General features: G+C 35.7%; 1 protein-coding gene across 8 annotated transcripts in view; it reads left to right on the top strand.

Moving 5' to 3' along the window:
- LOC122718911 (fat-like cadherin-related tumor suppressor homolog) overlaps positions 1-23596 on the top strand; it is a 529283-nt gene that overhangs the window by 481881 nt on the left and 23806 nt on the right. For all 8 annotated transcript variants that reach the window (XR_006347483.1, XR_006347482.1, XM_043944311.1 and 5 more), the window contains exon 7: positions 18308-18463. Coding sequence is in view for 6 of the 8 variants with exons in the window: in XM_043944311.1 (XP_043800246.1) it covers positions 18308-18463 (156 nt within the window). In the remaining 2 variants the exon portion in view is untranslated. The remainder of the gene's footprint in view (positions 1-18307; positions 18464-23596) is intronic.

Raw genomic sequence — 23596 nt, 5'->3', positions numbered from 1 at the left:
GCACCGAAATCTCGTTTAAAATACGTCCTCACCTAGAAAGAACTGTTTATTCGCCGTTCTAAATCCTGCAATTTTGCACTGTGCTGCAAAACCCGCGTCATTTTTAAACCCGACGTTTCGAAATCCGTGGCTGGTACACGAGATTCTGTATCTCATCAACCCCTATTCTATCAACTAAATAAATTCGATCGTTTTTACGTGACACGCGTAGTACTCGTATAGCAGATGCTTGCCACATCGAACGATTTACAATCCATCGTTAAATAAGGGATAAGGATATAACTTAAGAAATAAGAATTATATAAACAGTTGTATCCTTCTATTCTAAGAATTCTATTCTAAGAATTATATTATATTAAATATATTAATATATTCTATTCTAAAAATCCTTCTATTGAAAATTAGATCGTTTCAATTATTGGAACAGTGAGAGAGCTGGAAATGCATCAGTTTTCTTCGTGGCAGGAAAGAATAGTTGAGAAAGTTTTTTGGAGATTAAAATGTCAACGTTCTTCTTTCCGAGAGAAGAAATTTTATTTCATTAAAATAATCCTCTTCTCTTAATTCAAGAAAGGGTGTTGATATTCGCTTCCAATTAATTAATATTGCAATTGCTCTGCAATGAAATTTATTTATTTCCCTTATTTATAATATTCTTACGTATTTAAGTCATCTCGTCACATGTCACAGTGCACGTTAAAAATGTATTCGAGAAAGATTTTTTTTTTTTTTGGTGAATTTTATCATCGAGGAATCTCGTGAGAAACAAATGATAAAAACGAAATACCGATCCTATATTTCTAGAAAAAGATGTAGAATAACTTCAATCGCTCGTCATATGTACAATCTTATTGAAAGAAGTTAACAGAATCTTTTTTATCTATCAGCAAAATGGAGCCATTTTTATTTCTATAATCTCTGTTTTCTTTTCACCTTATAGTAATCGATACTCGAAGAAGAAATTTTTATAAAATTTCTTAACGATCATTCAACAACAACAACATTTCCCCTCTTCGCTTCCCAAAAAAGAATCATTTATCAAAAATTATCAAAGCCATCCATATAGAAAACTGTATCCCTCTCATATAACGTGTCTAACATAATCGAAATTATCTGGGAAAGTTCAATGACGATAAACTTTGCCTAAAAATATCATATTGATAATTTCCACCTCTTCCTCTCCCCTCCCTCGTCGAACCAAATAATCTCGAGCACAATGCAAGACAATGTCGGAAGGAAAACAAAGAGAAGAATCGTGGCGAATTCGGGCGGCAGAGTTTCCGGTTTCCGGGATGGAACAAGAAGAGGAGGGGATTTCAATGGTTGCAGCTTTTTCGGAGGTCGTCGTCGTCGCCTCGCCGATCTCATTCACGAGCCACGGTTGCTAGACACTCGAGCCAAAGGTATTCGAAGTAGGCTTGAAACTTGCTTACCATCGTGAGGGACGGTAGGTGAGTGTCTGCCGGATACAGTTTCGAGCACCTACTCCCGCGTAATCCGGTGAAATTTATGATCGACTACCACGAGGGGCTGAACCGAACCTCCTCCCTCCATTCGACCGAACCCTTTCCACACCGAATTCTTCGTTAATTGAACGAATATCGCCCCGTCTTTCTCTCCCCGCCGGGAGAGAATTTCATCGACGCTTCGATCGAGTTTAATACCGAGCTGCCTGCGAAAATGTTTGAACGTCGACGTTACATGCACCGCGACGTATCGTAATAAATCCCCCTTTGTCGACGAATCGACGTTAATGAAGATTGTTGAAACTAATGAGCGAGGGAAAGTGGTAATTTTTGCGACTTTTTTTTTCTGTCGTAGTGAAAAAATTTGTCTAAGCCGAAATCCACGGGTATTTGAAATTTTTGTTTGTTTGTTTATTGAACAGTGTGATTAGATTTTAGAGGGGAAATTTAATAGTAAACGACGAAGAAAAAAGTGGCCACGCTTTATAATTTGCGAGAATGGGTTAGTAAAAAAGAATGCGAATAATGTTTATGACAGGTTGGGTTGGGTTGAAAATGTTGCGAAGTGATAAAACGATCTGCCAGTCACGCGTTCACTGTCCACCGTTGCATCCAATTTCCAAGTTTTCATCGATCATTTTCCTCGCATTCGAAATGTAATTTCTGCCAATGGACGGGAATTTTTAGTCCACCCTTTCGAAAAATTGCGTAAAAAATTTTCGATTAATTTTTCCCTTCATAGTCGCAAATTGCAAAGCCACTTTTCATCTTCGTGATCGTCGTTTATTAAAAAGTTATTAAAAATAACTTTCAACCACTTCGATACGATGAACAAAAAAGAAAAAAAATCATTACAATCTTTTCCAAACTGATCCAATCATCGAAATAGTTTTCCCCAAAATTTCTCCAAAATCCCTCTTCGAATCGAAGTGGCCACCATATTTTCGAATGCATTTTCCGATCAATCGAAAAAGACGCGGGCCTGTCTGCTCGATAAATAAATACAAAAGAAGATTTATCCGGACGTAGCCCCCTCCCCTTGGAAAATTACTCGTAGCGGAACAGCCAACAACCGGAGGATATTGCATCGTGGAAGCGCATAAGCGTTGGAAGCTATCCGCTTAACTCCAAAGCTTTTTGCCGCGACTTTATTAATAGACGCGATTTTTCACGCTTTTTCCCTCGCCTCGTTCTTTTCTCCAGCGACAAAATATATATATATGTATATATATATATATATATACATATATTTCAACGGCGTCGCGGCTGAACCTTTTCCGGCAACGGTATAAAGGCGAGTGCATTAATAAGGACGCCGTTTCCCTCCATCCTTCACCTGTGTGTGTTTTTCACACACACCGAGCGTTACCGTTGGACGGTCAATTAGAGGCATAATTAACGATGGCCGCGACGAGCGTTGCGGCAAAGTGATTCGAAGATTATTGCACCCGGTTCTCGAAGAAGGGAAGAAGGTAACTTTCGTGTTAATCGACGTTCACGCTGAATTATTTTCTCTTGTTTTTATCTTTATCTTTATTTCTTTTTTTTTTTTTTTATATACGATGGAATGGATAGGTGATATCGTGAATTTATAATCACCTGTTTTTTCCCTATTAACACATTGCGTACTTTGCTTCAGGCATATTTTTGAGAAAGAAAGTGTATCATGCATGTATGCTATACTTTTTATCTTGCATTTATAAAGTATTCTTAAATATTATTATATATATTTCTTATTATGTAGGCTTTTTTACATTTTTTTTAAACTGTTGTTTATTGTATAAATAAAATTAAATCGATTGATTATTATTTATTTTGCATACTATATGTCTTCGTAATGGAGTATGATATCTGGTGAAGCATTCTCCTTTGCGCGTAATTATATCTTTTCCTATTTATTGCTTTTTTAATTAATAATTTGATAGAATCGAAAAAATATCTTTAATATCTCTATTAATTAATTTGTATCGATAATAAGGCATTTTAAAACAATCTCCAATTCGAATCGACGAAATCATCGAGAATTATACGTGTACCTTAGACACGTTAAAATATTAAGAAGAAGATATAAAGAAAATAGTTGATGTCAAAAACGACTAAAACTCGTTTGTTTTTGCTTTTGATTAAAATTGATCGAGAAGAACAAAATTTGGATCCTGATCTCCGTTTTCGTGATTCCATTTCGGAAAGAGAATAAAGACGAAGGTGAATTCGTAAGAAACAAATTGCGATATTGCGATAAATTAGAAAGAATGCACAATCACCACGTCTGACCAATTTCGACCTCCTCTGCTTCGTTCGCTTTCCTCGCGAGGAAAACCTGCCGCCATTACCCTACGTTCAAATTCAACGTAACGCTCGACGATATTCACGGTAACGACGTCTGGCGTTTCGTGTATAAAATTCGATTAAAAGAAGAAAAAAAAAAGAAAAAACCTTCATCTGCAACCGATCCCTCGATTTTCCACGGCTCGAGATTACGTACACGAGTAATCTTACGATTCTGTTTCCGTGAGGCCGCATCGATGGCCGCCAATTTCCGGTCACGGATGCCTCATCACGGAAAAATATCGCGCGTGTTCAGCGTCTTCTCTCCACCAAAGGTGGTTAACCAAAGGCTGTGGTGGTCGGGGCAAAAAGGGAGAAAGGAAAAACGAGAAAGAGGGTGAACCGATCCTGGCCGAGGAAAGAAAAGAAAAGGGCTCGTTCAGCAAAGGTTGGTGGACTCCTTCTTTTCTTTTCTTTTTCCTCGCCATTTTTCATCATTTTCTCCCCTCGTCCTCTTTGCTCGCCCCCTCTCCTCGAAAAACCCTTTTTACGCGGCCATGGACACTCGGTGGAGCCGCTTAATTGACATTCTTCGCGCAACGATACCCGACTTTATTTCCGATCTTCTCTCGCGTCGTAATGAAAAAAGCTCCGCGTGACGGCGCGTGAACACCTCGAACGGAAGGAGGAAGAGAGATTTTTCGAGGGAACATCGTTGAACATCGACACGCTTGGCCTCGAATCTCCAATGTTTTGCAATGTTTTCGTTCGGTCTCTTTGAAATCGCGGCTGATGAACGAGAAACGTCGTTGTTGATTGAAGAACGATATCTCTTCGTCGTGGACAGGTTTAATATAAACGTTTTTGGTAAATGTATCGTTGAAAGAAATGCGAGTCTGGGAGGAATTTTCATTTTCGTTCTTAGCGTGGTCGTTCATCCGATTGCGACAGAAAAAGGCAATAAAACGACGATTTGTGTCTAAACTTCGATGCATTGGCATAGAATTCAGAGTATTCTATGTAAAAATTTTTTTATTTGTTAATGTGTGTATAAGCTGGTTATGATTATTGTAACGATAGTTTCTATAAATTTTTATTGGGAAGTTAAGAATAATATTAATCCAATTTTAGATGATTATTATAATAATAAAACTTTAATAAGTGAAAATAATTTTTACGATTTTGAATATTCAAAATATAGCTTTTCTATTACTATATATTAATGCGTAGTGTTAGGATTTTCAATAAAGTCTGAAGTAGGAATAGGTCCTATTAAAATTTTCAGCAGTGAATAATACAATCTTTGGGCAAACAGAATTGGGCATTAACTCGTTAAAAATTTCGAATAAAGTTACTTTAAATAATTATTTATTAAAATGCTCGAATAACATTTGCTCGTAGTTATTATAATTGAATCCATTTTTCGTATAACTTCGATTTTAATTTTTGTTTTTTGAACAATAAATTATTGAAGTAACTTTATTATTAACTTCAACTAGTAAATTTTACTATTAAATTTTATTACTTTCATTGAATCAATCTTTTTTAGAATTGCTTCATTCAAACTCTATAACTCTACAATGTATCTATAATATTTCTAATTTAAATTAAATTTACGTATAAAAGTGAAATAGTTACTATTAATCAATAACACATTCAACAACACGTTTAACAATTGTTTCAAACATTTATCCGTTTTATTTTTATTAAATTTTTAAATTAATAAAACACGAGACCATTACTCTCTGAATTTCTCTCTTAAAATTACTTTTCAAAATAACTTCAACTAAAGAAAGAAAAAGACAGGCCACAGAAGGAACATCGATCCCGAGTTGTCTTCCTATATCGTACGGCTCTTCCCCTTTATTTCACTTAAATCGCTGCGTCGACACGTATACCTCAACGTCTGACCGATTTTACGACCTCGCCACTGGCTGTTTCCATCAAAACCGCACCCGAACGAACAATTCCCTTTTATAAAAAAAAAAAAAATATCCTTCGTTTAAAAATCACGATGACTTCCTCATCACGCTGACGCAGCTGCATCCTTATTCTTAATTAAACGAAAAAAAAAACGTCGTTTATAGTTACGTCACTCTTGTAGATATCCAAGTGCGTTTTGTGTCTCTTGTTCCAGTGATATAAAGCGTAATTAACCCGAGTTGTCCTTTTCCGTTGTATTTCCAGCTCGTTGTTCGGTACCTTGTAATACCAGTTGTTCTTCCAACACGGATAACACACTTGCTACGCATATGTATTTTTTTTTTTTATTTTCTTTTTTTTCTTTTTCGTCTCTCTTTTCTTTTTCTCTTTTCGAGAAACCGCTCGGTTGTTCGTATGTCGCCAGAGGATATCCGGCTCCCTTGATTTTCGTCTCGTTACGTGTTGTATTTCTCTCTCTCTTTTTTTCTCTCTCTTTCTCTCTCATTCGTAGAATGAGAAATGGGTGAAAAACGCGCTGCTCGAAAGAGAGAAACTGGCACGGTGCGAATTGATGCCCCCGACAATACGTTTGTTGCCTTTTCTCCTCTGCGCTATAAGACGCGAGCGAATTTTTCCCTTTGATCTCGGGTGTCGCCTTTGGATGATGGAGGAGGGAATGAGAGAGAGAGAGAGAGAGAGAGAGAGAGGAGTTTGTATTATTGGACAGATTGTTTCGCGGAATTATTTTGATAGATGAAGATGGGGGGGTGAAGAGAATTTAACGAATCTTACGATACGAAAATGATGGAGATGAGAAAGATTATTGAGAATTATTACGAGATAAATTGAATTGAACGTGAAAAGGAACGAAACGAAACGAAACATGGAAACATTTATTGGAAAAAAATTGCGAAACACTCTTATAATTATATAACTCTGAAAAGAAAAATTAACTTTAATTTTAATTGATTAAAAGATTGGAAAGGTGATGAAAGATCATTGAAAATTCTCGCGAAAGGAAAGAGGATCGCCGAAACATGGAAACATTTATTGGAAAAAAATTGCGAAACACTCTTATATATATAATTATATAAAAGAAAAATTATAATATATGAAATCATATTATATTGAATCAAATTATATTATATTTCATATAATATATGAAAAGAAAAATTAACTTTAATTTTAATTTATTTAAAATTTATTAATTAATTTAATAAATTTAATAATTTAATTTAATAATTTAATAATTAATTTAATTGATTAAAAGATTGGAAAGGTGATGAAAGATCATTGAAAATTCTCGCGAAGGAAAGAGGATCGCGGGGACAAAAGGAGGGGAGGGGCAAGAATGGCACGAAGAGGGCATAGACTATAGGTAATGGTAACAAGAAAAAGCGTGGAGAATGGAAGAGAGAGGATTACACGGAAAAAAGGAAAAATAGCTGAACCCATCCACGAAGAAGAAGATTCACAACGATATCGAAACACGTAGAAGTTTTGTAAACGCAAAACGGTAAAGAAGAGGTAAGAAGGAAGAAAGGAAAGGATTTGATGAGGATGAAGAAGAAGGAGAAGAAGAAAAGATGGCAAGATGGAGAGGGGGAGAGCTAATCAGGATTGGGATGGATTCAAAATCTCGATGGTGGAAAACGTTTTGGCCGCGAGCGTTTCCAGCATCGAAGAGCGTTCGAGAGCAACAGCCGTGGAAAAATGGCCCGGGCACGGAGAATGCGTGAACGTGCCATTGTCTCGAATTCTAAAGCGGGCCACGTATCCACGATTTTCGTGGCTCGATTTTTCGCGGTATTCCGACCAATGATTTCGACCATTTGCCCCCTTTCTCGTCCTCATCTTTCCCGTCCGCGCTTTTTGTGTAGAATTTTGATTGCAAAAGAATACAGGTACAATTCGTATGAAATCGAATATCTCGATAATCTTGCTTCTTTCGTTTCGTGGATGGATTTTTTGATCGAGCAAAAATATTTTGAACATAACAATTGCTATTTCTCATTTTTCAATTCAATTTTTATTCTAAATCTAATAAGATGTGCGGACCATTAATAATAATTCTCTCGCAAGAAAGAAATTCGTGCCCCCATAAATGTACCTTGCAAAAGAATCTTGTGAAAAAATTTTTATAGATAAAAAAAACTTCCATTAAAAAAAAAAAAAAAAAATAGCAAGTTTATAAATCTCTATAACATTCCATCTGGATTATTTTATTTCACTTATACAGCGGATAATTTACGACGATAATTCGTAAGATGAAACACTGGACATCCTCCCCTGTTTATCTCCAATAAACTAACCGTTTCCTAATCGAGCATAACCGCGTACAAGAGCAACAACGAGGGGCGAACGAGGGTTGAAAGATATTATCACAGGAAACACCCCACTAATTGCGATCATTAATAATTTAGAACTAGCCCAAAGGGCGGACGAAAAGGGTATCGAAAGGATATCCGCTGACTGCGGCTCCCGCCAAACCGTTATTTCTCTATTAATCGCCTGCTTGCTTCTTCCAAAGTATGCTTCTTTGTCCAAGTTTATCTTCGAATTATCGACGAATAGTATATGTAATTGATGAACCTTTCTCCATGGAATCATGGAGATCGACTGAAAAAAAATTTTTTTTTGCAAGACGATTCATCGAGCTCGATATCCACTCCCTATAGGATAGTTATATATAGGAGAGGGAGGGAGGAGTTTTGTAAATGGAACAACGTTGATGAACAACGTTCAGACAAGGGGAGCTACCCTCGAGCGTGGTGATCTGAAATACCGGCGACGAACTGGAATTCCTATATCCCTCGGCTATTTTTGACGTTCTCGATAAACTGTACAGTCAGGATGCCAAGATGTTACTTCCCCCGCCTTTCGATTTCCGTCGAAAAATTCTTGCCTGTTTCATACACGACCTCCCTGTTTCGTACACGAATAACTTGGATTTTTATGAAGGGATTTTTTTTTTTTTTTCGTCTTCTTTTTCTTGTTGTTTTAGAGAGAAAGAAAATTGAATTTCTTATGATTTATTTTGATTTGGTGGAGATATTGTTTATTTAGGATGTAATAAATTTTTAAAGAAGGGTTGAATGATAAGATCGAGTGATTTTATTTGAAAGATATTTTGATTTTGATGTGCAATATCGAAAAGCGATATTCTTTATCAGGATTATTATTTTTCGAATGAATTATATTTATTCGTTTCACGAATGTTCAGAACAATTCGTTTGTATTGTATTTTTATATAATTTCCAAGATAAAGGAACAATTGGTATTGCGAAAAATCCTCTTGGGAAAATAAAAATATGAGGATTGTTTTGTTACAAGAAAAGCAACATCCGCTCGACGACGATTTTTCACCAAAAGAAACCGTAGAATCGTATCGAATTTCCGTATCCATAAAATATTTATTATTCGCTCACGTTTTCAAACGTCTCGCGCAGAAGCTTGGCGGTTTCGAAACCAAAGACACGTTGCCCAAAAAGGATAACGTTTATCTAGCCACTTAACCGCCTTGCGTGCTACCTTAAGCGTTTTCCAATGCATAGCCGCGAGCTAAACGAGACGTATCCTTCCAATCCCTTAACCCTATTTCGATCCATAGTCGCCAAAAGCCTGTCCATGATCGAATCTGGGCGACCATCAATCCTCCATTTACATATCCTTTCCATTATTATTTTATGCACGATATATTTTAATATGATTTAAAAAAAAAAGGGACATAGAAAAAAAAACATCTTTTAATCGTTTCTTTTAATTTTAATAAATAAATGAAAATTTTCTAATGTTTTTTTCGAATTCTAATTCGATGACTAAGAATTTTCTATTAATTTTAGTCTTGGCAATTTTTATAATAAAAATTTTTACTAAATCTATATACACGATAATTTTAACATGATTAAAAAAAGAAAAATGGAATGATAAAAAATAAACGAGATAAAAACATCCCTCTTAATCATTTCTTTTAATTTTAATAAATAAATGAAAAATTTTTAATGTTTTTTTCGAATTCTGATTCGATGACTAGGAATTTTCTTATATTAATTTTAATCTTGGCAATTTTTGATAATAAAAATTATCAAAGTTATTTTTATTAAATCGAGATATTACTTTTTCATAAAAAGATAGCAACTTTAGAAAAAGATTAGAAAATATTTGTTGTACGAAATGAAATGGAATGAAAATACCCTTCAAAGCTGGTCAATTAAGTTGTTTAAAAATTTCTAAAACGAAATTAAATCGTTAAGTTGCGAATGAGAAAAAAATGCACCAATGCACAACCTCGAATTATACCATAAATAATTTTAACGAATCCGTGCGTGGAAATTTCGTATGCGTTGACAGCCGCTCTCCGATGCTCTTTCTCGAGCTTCCACCCCGTGAAAATAATTCATATCGTGACCCCGCTATGCTTTGCCCAAATCCATAATGGAATAAAAACACGATATCTCGTTGAATAAAATCGGGAAAAGAATTTTTTTTAACCGCGAAATGAAGGAAATCTAACGAAAAATAAATCGATTGGAAGGGGAAGAAATAAGGGGAGGATTGAGGATTGATTAAAATTGAAGAAATTATTGGTCATCTTGGAAACTTCATTTAACGTTCCAAGTTAGAATCATTCGAAAATTTAAGTCGTTCTGGCTCCGGAAAATGGCGGCGTTCGATGGGAAACAGAAATTATGCACTCTCATTTTTTCCTTTTCATCGAACGATACTCGATCAATGATCATCTATCGGTGTTGGAAAACAAAGGGTGAAAACGAGGATCAAAAAAGGGTTTGACCAATGGCAATTCACCCGATCCTCTTCTATTTTATTCGAACTTGCGAAAGGTCTTCTTCCCTCCTGTATCTAATCGAACGTTTTATGCTCTTGTTTATCGAGAAGTTTGTATTTCCTCGCGTGAAATCGATACGATAGTGAAATATGAGTCTTGGACGGGAACGGAAGATTTAAATTTAAATTTTTATTCTGTACTGTTGTTTCGAGATTTACGAAGGGAATAAGAGTTGGAAATTATATTTTGAAATTAAATTGTGATTTTTTTCATCGATCCTCCTCGTGAAATTTGAGAAACAAAGCGTTTATGCTATTTTTTAAAGTGATTGAAGTAATAAATATAATAATAAATAAATAAATAATAATAAATAATAATAAATGATATTTACCTATAACGAAAACGTGTTTTTAAAACTCGACTTGAAGAAACTTGAAGAATATAAAAGAATCTATCGTGTAACAGATAAACTTCTTAAAACGTGCCCTATGATAAAATTGTGATAAGATTCCCAAGAGGGTTTCTATGAATCCAAGAAAGAAGAGGAGCGAGTATAAACTTTTCACAAGATTCGAACATTTGCTGATGTTTCTCTTCTGCAAAATGGCAAGAATTGAATTTACCAAAGGAAGGCTGATCCTTGTAAATTGGAACGAGCTGAAAATAAGAAAAAAAAAAAGAGAGAAAAATAAAAAGAAAGATTCTTTATTTTATATTTGAAAGAAATAAAATCAATGGTAATGGTAATTGCGTTCAAGAAACCTTTTAAATAAACTGCTTTTCGCCACCATATTACGTCGCTTTTATACTCGTTGATAAGTTACAAACAGAGGAAGTTGTTACAAAGATCTGCGATAAAACTTTATTCACCTCATTCAAAATATTCGTTGCTCCTTCAAACGTAAATAAATATTTATTTATGCGCATAAATGATAGCGAATCAAAGATCTTTATTAGTGTTATTATTAATACTCTTATCAATCTTCTGAGGAATCAATTTTCTTACAAAACACAACTTGCAAAACGCTCTTGTTTACATAATCATTCGTTTATATTTTCAAAACACGAATCTTAAATATTAAATCATATGAATCACTTAAACATGCGAAAATCAAAAAATCCCTAACTCAATAGGGAGAAAAAAAAATTATTTCCAATCTACCGCCATTCAAAATTTGTCTCCAAAATGTTTTTTAACTAAAAATATCACGGAGCCTAATTCTCGTTCTCGATCTACAATGTCATCGTCCTCTCCTCTGAGTCGATTATAGAGTTCACCGAAAACCCAGCTTTTGTTTCTTCTATATAAAAATATCAGAATTTCCTATCTCTTCCTGTCGTCAATAACATTTACGGACACGACGAGTATCCACGATATACGAACGTATCGATAAAAAAAGATGGTAAAAATACAAGCTTTTATAGTCGAAGAAAACAATTTCGAAAAGCGCAGGTAATGCCGCCTACCGGGCGCCATTCACGATTTATACAGTCCTTGAAATAAGTTTTGTCGCCCCCGGAGTGCCGCTTTCTTACGTATGTGGACCCCTCCACATCTTTTACGGACAGGTTGCTCGGTTCGAGCGTTGCTTCCAAAGGAGTCTTATCTGTGGCGAGTTCCACGGGTATCTGGGTATATTGTGAAGTGGTATATTGGCCGGGCTTGTGCAAGGTTGAGGCGCAAAGTGCACGAGGAAATTAAGGGAACGATACGAGGCAAGGTAGCGATAAGCGTATAAGGTATGATCGAAATATTATTATAGGCTATCTTATTTGTTTGTCGGGATTTCGATATTGGATACGTACTTGAATAAGATACGATAATAACTTTCTCGTCCATTAATTGTCAAGGTAAATTTTAATATAGAATTAATTATTAAAATTAATAAGATTGCGGTTAAATTAATTAAAAATGTAATACGGGATACGTGTTTTAAAATTATTATTATTAATTATTATGCAATTTGAAAAAGAAATTGAATAAATCTTGTGGAAGAAGAAGATCTTTACGTTAATCGTTTCACAATTACGCAATTTCCATCAAACATCTTCCATCCACAATTCAACAAAAGGGATTCCATCTTTAGTTTACTTTTCGAATTTTGTTCCACTACATTTCATGCTCCTTTATTCTTGGCAAAAACAAAACAACGGAGTTTCACTTCCATTAAAAGAGAATAATAGGAAATGTTTCGTTGACGAAACAGTTTTAGCGATCCACGTAGGTCAAAGGTTAGCTTGGGTTAGCAAACACGATCGTATACCAAATTACGGCCATTGCAATCGTACCCTTTCTCGTTTCGCCCGTATTTCACCAGTTTCAGAGAAACGAGAAGTGATGTCGATCGCGTGTTTCAGTTAAACGATATTCCTCCCCGAATCGAAGTTTATCATCACGATACTTTATTTCCCCTTCTTTTTCCTTTCTACTTTGCCACTCTGTTACCATCAAGCTACGCTTCAAGTGGGCACAACGAAATCACTAAAGACCATTGTCGTGTGATCGTGAGAAGAAGGAGGAGGATTTCAATCAAGTAGGAAAAGATGCTGAAGAGTGCAGATTCACTGCTGCGTTGTTACTACTCAATCACGTGGAAGATCCTTTAACCAGAACACGTCGTGTCCTTAAAGAAGTCCTTAAAGAAGTGGAATTAGAACTATCACGAAATTAGATTATTTTTATAAAAATCTCTTTTATAAAAATTTCCACTCTTATAGCTTGCTAACTATAATAAGCGCGATAAGATAAGATTAAATATAGATTTAAAGAAGGGAGGGGGGAAAAAACGAAACAAAATTTCCACACAATTTAACACAAATCCTTATAATGTTCGAATCGAACGATACCAGCGACTGCAATTAACCGTATCGGTAATAGCACGGCTACGAAACGCGATGTTATCGAACGTTATCAGGAATTCGCGCGGATTCTCTTCATCTTGTAGAGGAGAGCGAATAACAAGGAGGAGAACGACGAAAAAGATCAGGCTGTATCGGTAACGCGGCTCCCTCTACAATACCATCTGATACGGGCGTAATGCAAGTGCGGATCGGTCGGTGGAAAACAGGGGAACGTACGATCAACCGCCGCCAGTGTCTCGCCACACTAACGATCCCTACGTGGAATTTCGCGTAGGTATTTGCTCCCGCAAATTGCCTTCGTAGAAGCTGGCCACCGCATTCGTGTCTCGCCGATTCGAGATCGTGGCCGATATTAAAACGTCACGATGTTGAACAACGAAACCACCTTGGGAATATTATATAAGCGATTCCATGCTACGAAAGATATTCCTATCGTTAATTTCGCGTTAAGACGATTTCTTCGATTCCTTTTTTCCACTAAATTTATATTATTGAATTTTAACCTTCAATTTAGCACGCGAAAAGATAATTTTCACGATTTTATATAAATATTTTTTAAATAGGTTCTGTTTTCTCTTATTTAGATTCTATAATTTTGTTGAGTTTAAAGAGTTGACTTCTTTCGAAAATCTTTGAAATTCGACGAGACGACGCGATGACGATGAATCATCGTACGTAAAACGAGTCTGATTCCTCGACGAGTTCGTAAAATGGTAAAGTTTGGAGCGATTAATCGGACAGGGATATCCGATAGAAACGAATTAACACCGGTATCACAAGCTGCTTAAATCAGTACATTGAAATTTAGTGGAGGATTTCGTTCCAATTCACACTTAACTACCCCCGTCACGCACGCGAACGGTGTATACATGCCTGAATACGGGGATAGCTACGTAACTGCGCGCACACTTGTACACCCACACGAGGAAACATCGTTCCTCGTTGGTTAGAGTTTCCGGGACACACGAAACCCTCGTATCAACCGTATCGTTGCGAGGGTAGTAACATCCCGACCACCGAACCCTATCCCTCTCCCTTCCTCGCCCCATTTGCCGGATAAAACAGGAGTTTCGTAGTCGTAGTAATTTAGTGCAGGTGTTGCCATACGGATGCCAAACCCTCGTGAACCCTCGTCCATCGGGATCACGGATTTACGCCAGAAGTGGCTGAATTCGTGTCCCACGTCTGATTATTTTCATTTACATCGAGTTTTATTTTATAATGCTTCTTCGATTTTTGTTACTTGTTCGCTGTGAAATAGTCTGAAATTTTGGAAACTTACGAAAATGGATGAAAATTCTCTCTATTTTTGTTTTCTTTTTTTTTAATACTTATCAAAATGATAATTCCACGATGGATGGTTGAAGAATATGATTCGAGGAAATTCGATCCGTTTTTGTTATTTGTTTGCTGTGAAATAGTCTGAAGTTTGAAAACTTTCAAAAGTGGATGGAATAAATGGATGAAAATTATTTATATTTTTTTTTTAACATATATCAAAATGATAATTCCACGAAGGATATGATTCGAGGAAATATCTTGGTAAAATTAACATATGGAGTGGACAAATCAGACTGAATTTGAATCAATTTAATATTTTATATTATAAATATTATTGATTCGAAGGAATTTAATTTTAATAAATGAAAAATATTTGTAACTGTATACAAACTAGTTAAGATTCATTTATATTTAATAATTATAATTATCAACTAAGAGAAACATATTATTTTTCATTTGCATTAACTTCATCCTTAAATAATTCCATCCACTTCACTTTAGACTCGATGCCTTAATTAAGACTCGATAATTTCGAAGGAACGATATCAAATATATTTACTCGTTTCCTCAAAAAAGGATCCTGTCCTTTCCAGCCAAATTAATGAAAATTGTTACGTGCCCCGTCCAGGGGGAAAACGTTCTAATTCCACGTTATTTGGAGGATTTTTCGAAGCTTCTGCGTCGAATTAAGCGGACTTCCTCGGGAGATCCTCTGACCAATTTATGTTTGCAAAGATCTCTCCCTTTATTTCCAGGTCCAACGTAGCCTCTCCAACGATTTCAAAAACAAAGAAAAAAAAGAAATTAGACAGAATGCATGGAAAATGGTGGTACGAAGGTGAAACGTGGCGAAGAATAAGTAGAACGATAATTGGAAGAATTTTTTTCGAGAAAATCAATTGTGAAATTCTGTGAAATGCACTTGAGAAATAGAATCGATCGATTCCTGTTCCTTTGCACTTATACTCATTTGTTGTATAATAAATTTTTTTTTTTTGCAACTAATTGATCTTTCATCGCTTCTTTACTATTAATTGCATAACTACTTTATAAGCAATTTTTTCAAAAACGAAATTTAATAATCGATTTCTCGAAAACGTTCAAAAAAGATATCTTTTTGACTTATTTTCGAATAGAATCTCTTTTTTTTTTCTCCTTGATACGATAAGGAGATACCAATTTTTCCGATTTATAAAAGTCACTTTTCGCATTATCGAGCACGGGGACGAGGGAGAAGCGGTCGAATGGAAGCCTCTGGGATTCTAGATGTCTCGAGCTTCCAAGCTTACAAGCTGACTTTGTGCATTCCTGGCCGACGGGTGTGATTAAATATCGATCTGAGGGAATAAGCTGGACTGTGTGTGAATAATTTCGCGAAAAATGCTTCTTGAACGACATAATTGAAGCGTTAGTTGAAAAAACTATGATTCAATGAAGAGTGGAAAGAATTACGTATTAATTAATTTGAAAAAAGAATAATTTTAATCCGATATCTGAATTTTCATATAATTTACATTTTTAAAAGGATACATATTTATTTGTATATATTTATTTATTATATATATTTTATTTTATATATTTACTTTATTAGTAATGGAATATGTAAAAATATGGCGCCATGATTTTCTTTCGATGGATTAACGATAGGAAAATTCGTATCAACGTTTAAATTTGCCTCGAAACGGCATTATTTAATTATTATTTAATTAAATATAAGGCGATAATTTCATTTTATCACCATAATATTAAATCGTTAATCGATATACCAATATAATCCAATATCGGTTGGTCTCAGGGAAGAATAAATTTTTTCCCTTAACGATTTTCTTTTCCTGTACATCTGCTATTTTTTTCACGGAGATAACGGTGCCAAAGTCGTTGGAAACCGTGCATAAAGGAAAATGTAAGACGAATAACCGGGCAAATAATTAGATTGTACCTCTGCGGCGGATAGGAATGTCCGTGACAGGCCTTCGATCGAGCATTTCGGTAAATTCGATAAAACTTTTACTCCTTCCATGATGCGGGATTCGTCCTCTCGATACGGGTTCGTTTTCTTCTTCCTCTTTCGCGCTCTTCACGTCGTTTCCCGCGCCAACTTCCAATAACGCGACAATAAAATGGGCCCCGCTTCCGTGGAAATACGTGGATGGAGAATTGGTCGATGTAAAGAGTTGCCAGGAAATTTTTGAAACTTCTTGCTACATACTTTTATATATTTGAACCGATGTTATCCAGGGAAACTTGTTCGTGTAGATTTAATTCTTGGATAAACTGTTGGAGAAATATATTCGATATTTACAAAGTAAATCGTGTAAGATCAAAATTAATTCAAAAAAAAAAAAAAGGAAGAAACGCAAAAATTAAATGAGAAACAGCTATCTGAATATAAATCTCATCTTAAAGAGCAATCGTAATGCAATTTTTATCGATTCAGAATTACTTCTCACGCGTTAAAATATGCGATCTTGCAAATGGAGACTCATCGAAAAGAAAAAATATAAAAAATAATTATACGAAATTTTGATAGAGAATTGCAAAAGCTCACTAATAGATGTTTTTGGAAATGAAATGGATAATCATTTCCGTGTACAGGCGCTTAACAGGCCTTAGGCAGAAATTGCAGAGTTCCTTATCTTCCTGGAAGAAGGAAAGTATGTTTCCATGTTGAAGAAATAAGTTTCTCTCCTAGAGATTTTGTTCCTTGCATTTACGATTGTGGAAAGGAACCGGTCAGCCGTGCCGATTGTGCAGATCGTCGCACGCGATATTCGCGAATGAAAAGCCGTGATCCCGCGCAACCAACAGCGATGGAGGTGGAAGGTGTGCGGAATGAGGGTAACGACCGCGATAAGTGGAATAAAAGAAAAGGTAAAATCGTGCCAGCCTATACTGGGAAAGTTATATTGTCAGGGAACGTTTCGAGATATTGTGATATTTGAAACTGCTATAGGTATATATAAGAATATTCCATCTTGCGATAAAGTTGGGATTTGAGACACGTATTTTTCTTTCAACTCGATATTATTATCGCAAATTGCAAGAAAAGAGTATAAGATTATTTTCAAAATCTCGTACTGTTTAATCTCGTTTCTCACGAGATTTTACATCGACTTTTTTTTTTGAGAAAAAGAATTGTAATCGAGTTTTAAAATTCGTTGCGAAACGATTGGGATATGTCTTTTTCTGTGTTTTTCTGTTATTTTTTACACGCGTCAATTTTGAAACGTGCTCAGTAAGCTGAAGCAAATGTATATCACAGTAAGATAACTTGTCTATCTAGGGATTAGTAGAATTAGTTTGTGCAAACTTCCTGAAGTGATTCTGGACACTGATTGGCAACGGTTGACTTGCAAAAGCTCACTAATAGATGTTCACAGGAGTAATTAGTGAAACTTCTCCTCGCCCTAACTCGAGAAAATTGGTTTGTTAATCTTTACAAAGATTACTACCCGTCATTGTCGATCACATTTGTTTCGAAACGATTCACGGGAATAATTTTCTCGTGCAAAAATTTTCGAGTGAAAATTCCTCGTCCTCCAATTCAACAAAACTTCTTATTCAAAACACCTTCTTATTCGTTTATTATTTCCCTAATAAATCTCCAGTAAGTATCAACATAAGAATTTAAAAATTTTTGAAAACACTGGAAACTTTCACATCGCACAAACTCGAAATAAATTTCACATTTGACTCTTAAAAATTTGATTTTCGTTTTTAGGTGACGGTCAGGGACGACGGATGGCCGTCCCTCTCCTCGACGACCCGTGTCGTGATCGCAGTGGCGGACATAAACGACCACGGGCCCGAATTCGAGCAAAAGTTCTACACCGTTCAGATACCAGCATCCCCGTCCACCGATAAACCGTTGTTCCAGGTAAGCCATCACTTTCCAGACAACCATCGATCGATCTTCGTAATTCTATCCGACCTTCTAGTTGAGAATTAGGGGCTGGCATCGCACCATTTTCTTCTTCACCGTGTTGCCGGAGAAACGGACGGCGTTACCGTTTGTGTTTCTATCCCGTTTCTCTATTTGTCTCCTTTGTACACGTCCAAGTAGAAGTAAAAATCCCTTCCCCCCTCCCCAAGTATCTTGTTGTATATATTGTCTTCATTCATGTGAAGAAACGTAAGAGGAGTGTACCGCAAATTATACCAAAAATGTACGTACGTATACTGAAAACTGAAGGGAGTTGTGCGTGAGTCGAAAAGGAGAATCATGGGAGTTAAAGTGTTCGAAGGATTTGATCCTTGGAAAATTGAAATTTTGAAGATTCGATGACCGAATCGGGGAATTCGAATTTCATGGAAACGGATTTTATCATTCGATAATGTCGATTCCTGCACTTCCCTTAAGTGGATGGCAAGCTGGGCGGAAGTGAACGCTGCCAAGTGATGTGATACAATTGGCGAAGGTCTTTTGGCATTCTCGATAAATTTATTGCTTAGAGAGCATGGATTCTAGTTTAATGGTTTTTAAAGGTGAAAGCCGTCCAATATAATTCAATTTCCGAATTATTATAAAACTTTTAGATATTTATCGCTCTCCTGAATGTTATAATCTGATTTTATTAGTGTTATATTTAGATTTAATATATTCGTATCTAGTTGCTATTTTTTTCTTTTAACTTCTCTATCATGTTGCATAAATAGTTTTTTTTGAGACAAATGATTTGAAATTCAAAGAATAGCAAATTAATTTAACTTCCAAAAAAAAAGAAAAAAATTATAACATTTCAAACCACTAGCGTTCATTTCAAACGAACCAGTTTACATTTTGCTCGGTCAATTCGTTTGAAAATAGTCTCAGAACCTCACATTCTTTCGTAATAATTGCCAAAAATCTTCCAAANAAAAAAATTATAACATTTCAAACCACTAGCGTTCATTTCAAACGAACCAGTTCACACTTTGCTCGGTCAATTCGTTTGAAAATAGTCTCAGAACCTCACATTCTTTCGTAATAATTGCCAAAAATCTTCCAAAACACCTTAACTGTATAAATACCGAAACATCGTCTCCCAAATCTCACGTATTATTTGTTGATAATTGCTTGGAGTCTGTCTTAATTATTGTACGCCTTGTTCGCCTTGACGGCCAAGCCGCATAACGTAGCACAAATCTAGTCCATATCAAGATTTAAAAAAGGAAAAGTCTAATGTACATAAGCGCACGAAGAAAAAGAAGGTCGATCACTTTTTATCGAACGTAAAAGTTTCTATCTTAAAGTCGCCTCTTGTCCTCGATGTGATCAATGCTACTTACCAGCAACTATCCGTGAAAGGTTAGATTTAGCACACGAACGCCCTCGCACGGAATCCTCCCGTGGAGTTCTTCCGATTTACGGCGAGACATACATAGTCTTGGTTAACGTTTCACGCATCGGCAATTTCGGGCATCTTGACAACGGAAATTAATATTTCTTATAACTTCGAGACGACCTCTGGGTTGTCCACTGTTATCTTTTGAATCGATAATCGATCCTGGCCTCGATGACTTCGAGTTACGCGAATCGTTACAATTTGTTTGAAAACAAATAATTTAGGCGCCATTAAGTGTGTTAGGTTATGTTCGTAAACTGTTATTGCTTGTTTGGAAATAAATAGATTAGATAGATTATTGAGAGTTGGTTTTTTTTTTTTTGAAACATTGTAATTGGTATTTTCAATTTTTTTTTTAATGATTTAAAAATGGATTTATACAAGAAAATAGTGTGTTAATAAATTTTGTAATGATGTCAGTTGTAGTTGGTACTTTACAATGAGATATATTAATAATTGAAAAGAATTTTGTGTGTTCTTTAAAAATGTTTTTAATGTAGTTTAGTATGTTGCAAGTTTCGTAAATTTTATAGTAACATTATAATATGCATAATTTTAATAATTGCAATGTATATTTTAAAATTCGTAGAAATTTAGCAAATATTATAAATTTTGGTATATTAATAATTCCAAGTATTACTTTGCAAGTTTAAAATTAACGTATCATAATATTTATTTACAGGAAGTAAAATATTTCCTCGATCGTTACAGCGAAAATTTTTATTTAATCATAATTGTATAAAATCGTAACAGCTTTCATCCTATTTTATATGATGTTAATCGCGGATAATATTATGCGTGATATTAAGCTATCCAAATATTTGCAAATTTCGAAAATCGACGGATGAAATAATTTAATAAATAATATTATCGACCGAGAGCAGTAGAGAGAGAAATGATTAATCCGACGTCACAGTGACAATAACTTTCATAATATACCCGAGAATATTTAATATAATTTCCCTGTCAGCGTCGAATTTCGTCGAAGCCAGATTCGATTTCGTCGGATATCGAATTACGCGTTGGTCGTTTTCGTAATTTCGCCCGGTCACTGTGTATTATATATTATCAATCTTCGTTCGCGCAAACATAATATATCTCGTATATCTTACAAAATTTATATATTCAATTTGCGATCGTATAAAATTTCTCACATTCTTTATATATATATATCTCGAAAGAAAAAAATTTATACGTACTATGGATTAAAATTTGGAAACTGTGTTTTCAATACGCTTTAATTCGACTGAGCATTCGATAAAGCATGATTTCATCCACGTTGTTCTCCTTAAGTTGGTTGATCGCAATTCCTTTACATGTGTTTCGCGACAAAAACGTCGTTTCAAACGATTTATCATTTCGAGAATAAAGAAAGAAAACCGACCAATCGAAACCGCGCGTCCGCTCGATAAGGTAGGAAAAGAAAGATACGCGGTGGAAGGGATAAAAGCGAATTAGCGGAAGATAATGCGAAAGTTAAAAGGCTTCCTTCTCTCGTTCTCGACAGAAATCGAGGAACCGCTCGCGGGAGTTCGACCTTTCGATCGATACGTTACTAGAGAATGGAACTTGGGAGACATTTAGCCTCGACAGCTTGTCAGGAGATCCTATATTCAGGGTAAGGACAACGCTGGCACGTAAAAGAAACTAAAGACGCCACTTCGTGGCACGGGAGCATAAATGATTGCCGCGTGAAACGCGGAATTGGTCTCGGATAGTTAACGCGAGCTCTTGTGCATTGATTTATGACCTGCTTTTATGTACATATATATATATATATATGTATATCTATACGTATTGTATATCGACTATGTTAACGTTCTAATTATGATACTGCATTTTCATGCAACTCTATGCCTATATTTCTTTTTTACTTTTTTTTTTTNTTTTTTTTTTTTTTTTTTTCTTTAATAATAGGAATCGTCATGCATCTCGTCCACTACTTGATCGATCGTCTTTTGTCCATTTTTGCCCGATGCAACCCTTCTTTTTTTGTACACGAAGAGAACTCTTAAACTGGCGCAACACGCGACTCTGAGCAAACTTTACGTAAAATCGTGATGGAGGGGAGAAAAGGTTGATTTTCAATGAACGTGGACCACCGCTGCTACTTCGTACGCTGAACCCTGGGTAATTGAGGCTCGTTCGTAGCTGTCCGGGGATTTGGGTCGAGAGTGGAATTTATCTCCCCGAGTTATTAAGTATCAAGTGCCTACCGGCTTCTTAATTGCATTCAGAGTTCAATGCTCCCTTTTTCTCGGAGGGAAGGCCGAAGAATTCGATATATCTCGGTTATTTCTAATGTTTTCGAAGGAAAAACTCGAAGACTTAATTATACCACAATCTTTTAGCTAAATTGTTCGTTCCAGATGTAAAGCCATAACCTGCGTTTCTTTGAGAAATAATTGCTTCTTCTTCGTTCTTGCAATATATATGTGTAATTTTTATGATTTTAATTACTTAAATACCTCGAATAACTTTGAAAAGTTCTCTTCTGATTTTTATAATTACTTGGAACAATTCGCAAGAAAATTGAACTATATAATCAAAGAAGCCTATAAATAAATATAGTTATATTAAATTCTTTTTTTCTATAACAGTATCGAGTTTCGTAATAAACCGAATTTTCAATAGGAAATTTTAAATATCATATTTGACGCGCTATTTGGCAAATAGCTCTTTTATGAATATTCAATCCGTTCGCTCAGAGTCGCATCATGCTAATACGCTGCTATCTTTCTCCATCCCTGTGTATACGTCCAATTCGAATCTTTCTCCGCCGCGTTCCTTTTTTTTTCTTTTTTTCAGTTTTGCTCGTTTCATTGTACCATATACGTATACGTTACATGTTCTTATGAATGTTTGCATCTGTTGTCTGTACTTGGGGCTGCAGCCTGATCCTGTTTTCCCTTCGTAATTAATGAAAGTCGAATGGCGCCGAAATAGACCGCTATAAATACGAGAGCATGAAATGATAAAGAATGGAATGAAATGGGAATGCCACGTACAACAGACCAGTTTTCTTTCCCACGAATTGAACAGTGCGCCGCCGCCTCGGGAATGAAAATCGCCTCGGGCCACACTCCACAATTGCACCAATTACAATTGAATGCGGAATATAACTTTCGCCGAAGAATTTCAATCTTTTCGATCCGATATTGTTAATCAAAAATTATCCAATAGATATTCGAATATATCTCGAATATATCTAATATCTCGAAGACAAACATTCTTCATCGACATTCTCTTCGAATTTCCATTCAACTCCCCGTTATCCATCAAATGGAGTATTATTACTCCACTCCACGAATCCGAAAAAGAAAATCCTCCACTTGGCCCAAATTAAATCAAATAAAGGTTTTATAAGCTCGATCAATCGATAACGCATACATAACCTGGGATAGAAATCTGAAAGTCCTTTAATCAAATCGAACGTCAAACGAGGCCCTCGGTCAAAGGGGAAGATTCTCTTTCGCGGTTGAGCACGAAAAAAAATCGTGGGTCAGAGAAAACCGGGAACCCGATAATGAGCTCCGGCCGAGGAGAGATGTGTTCGTTGCGGGGGGAAAAGGCGCAAGATCGGTGCAAAAACTCTCGCGCCGTTTAATGAACCGGCGACGATACATTTTTCCGTGTGCATCAGCTCGAAAAAACATTGGAGCCTCCTCTCTCTCTCTCTCTCTCTC

This window comes from Apis laboriosa, unplaced genomic scaffold, assembly GCF_014066325.1.
Source record: "Apis laboriosa isolate Shangri-la unplaced genomic scaffold, ASM1406632v1 scaffold68_cov148, whole genome shotgun sequence".
Lineage (NCBI taxonomy): Eukaryota > Metazoa > Arthropoda > Insecta > Hymenoptera > Apidae > Apis > Apis laboriosa.
This window is presented reverse-complemented; position numbering and strand designations above follow the sequence as displayed.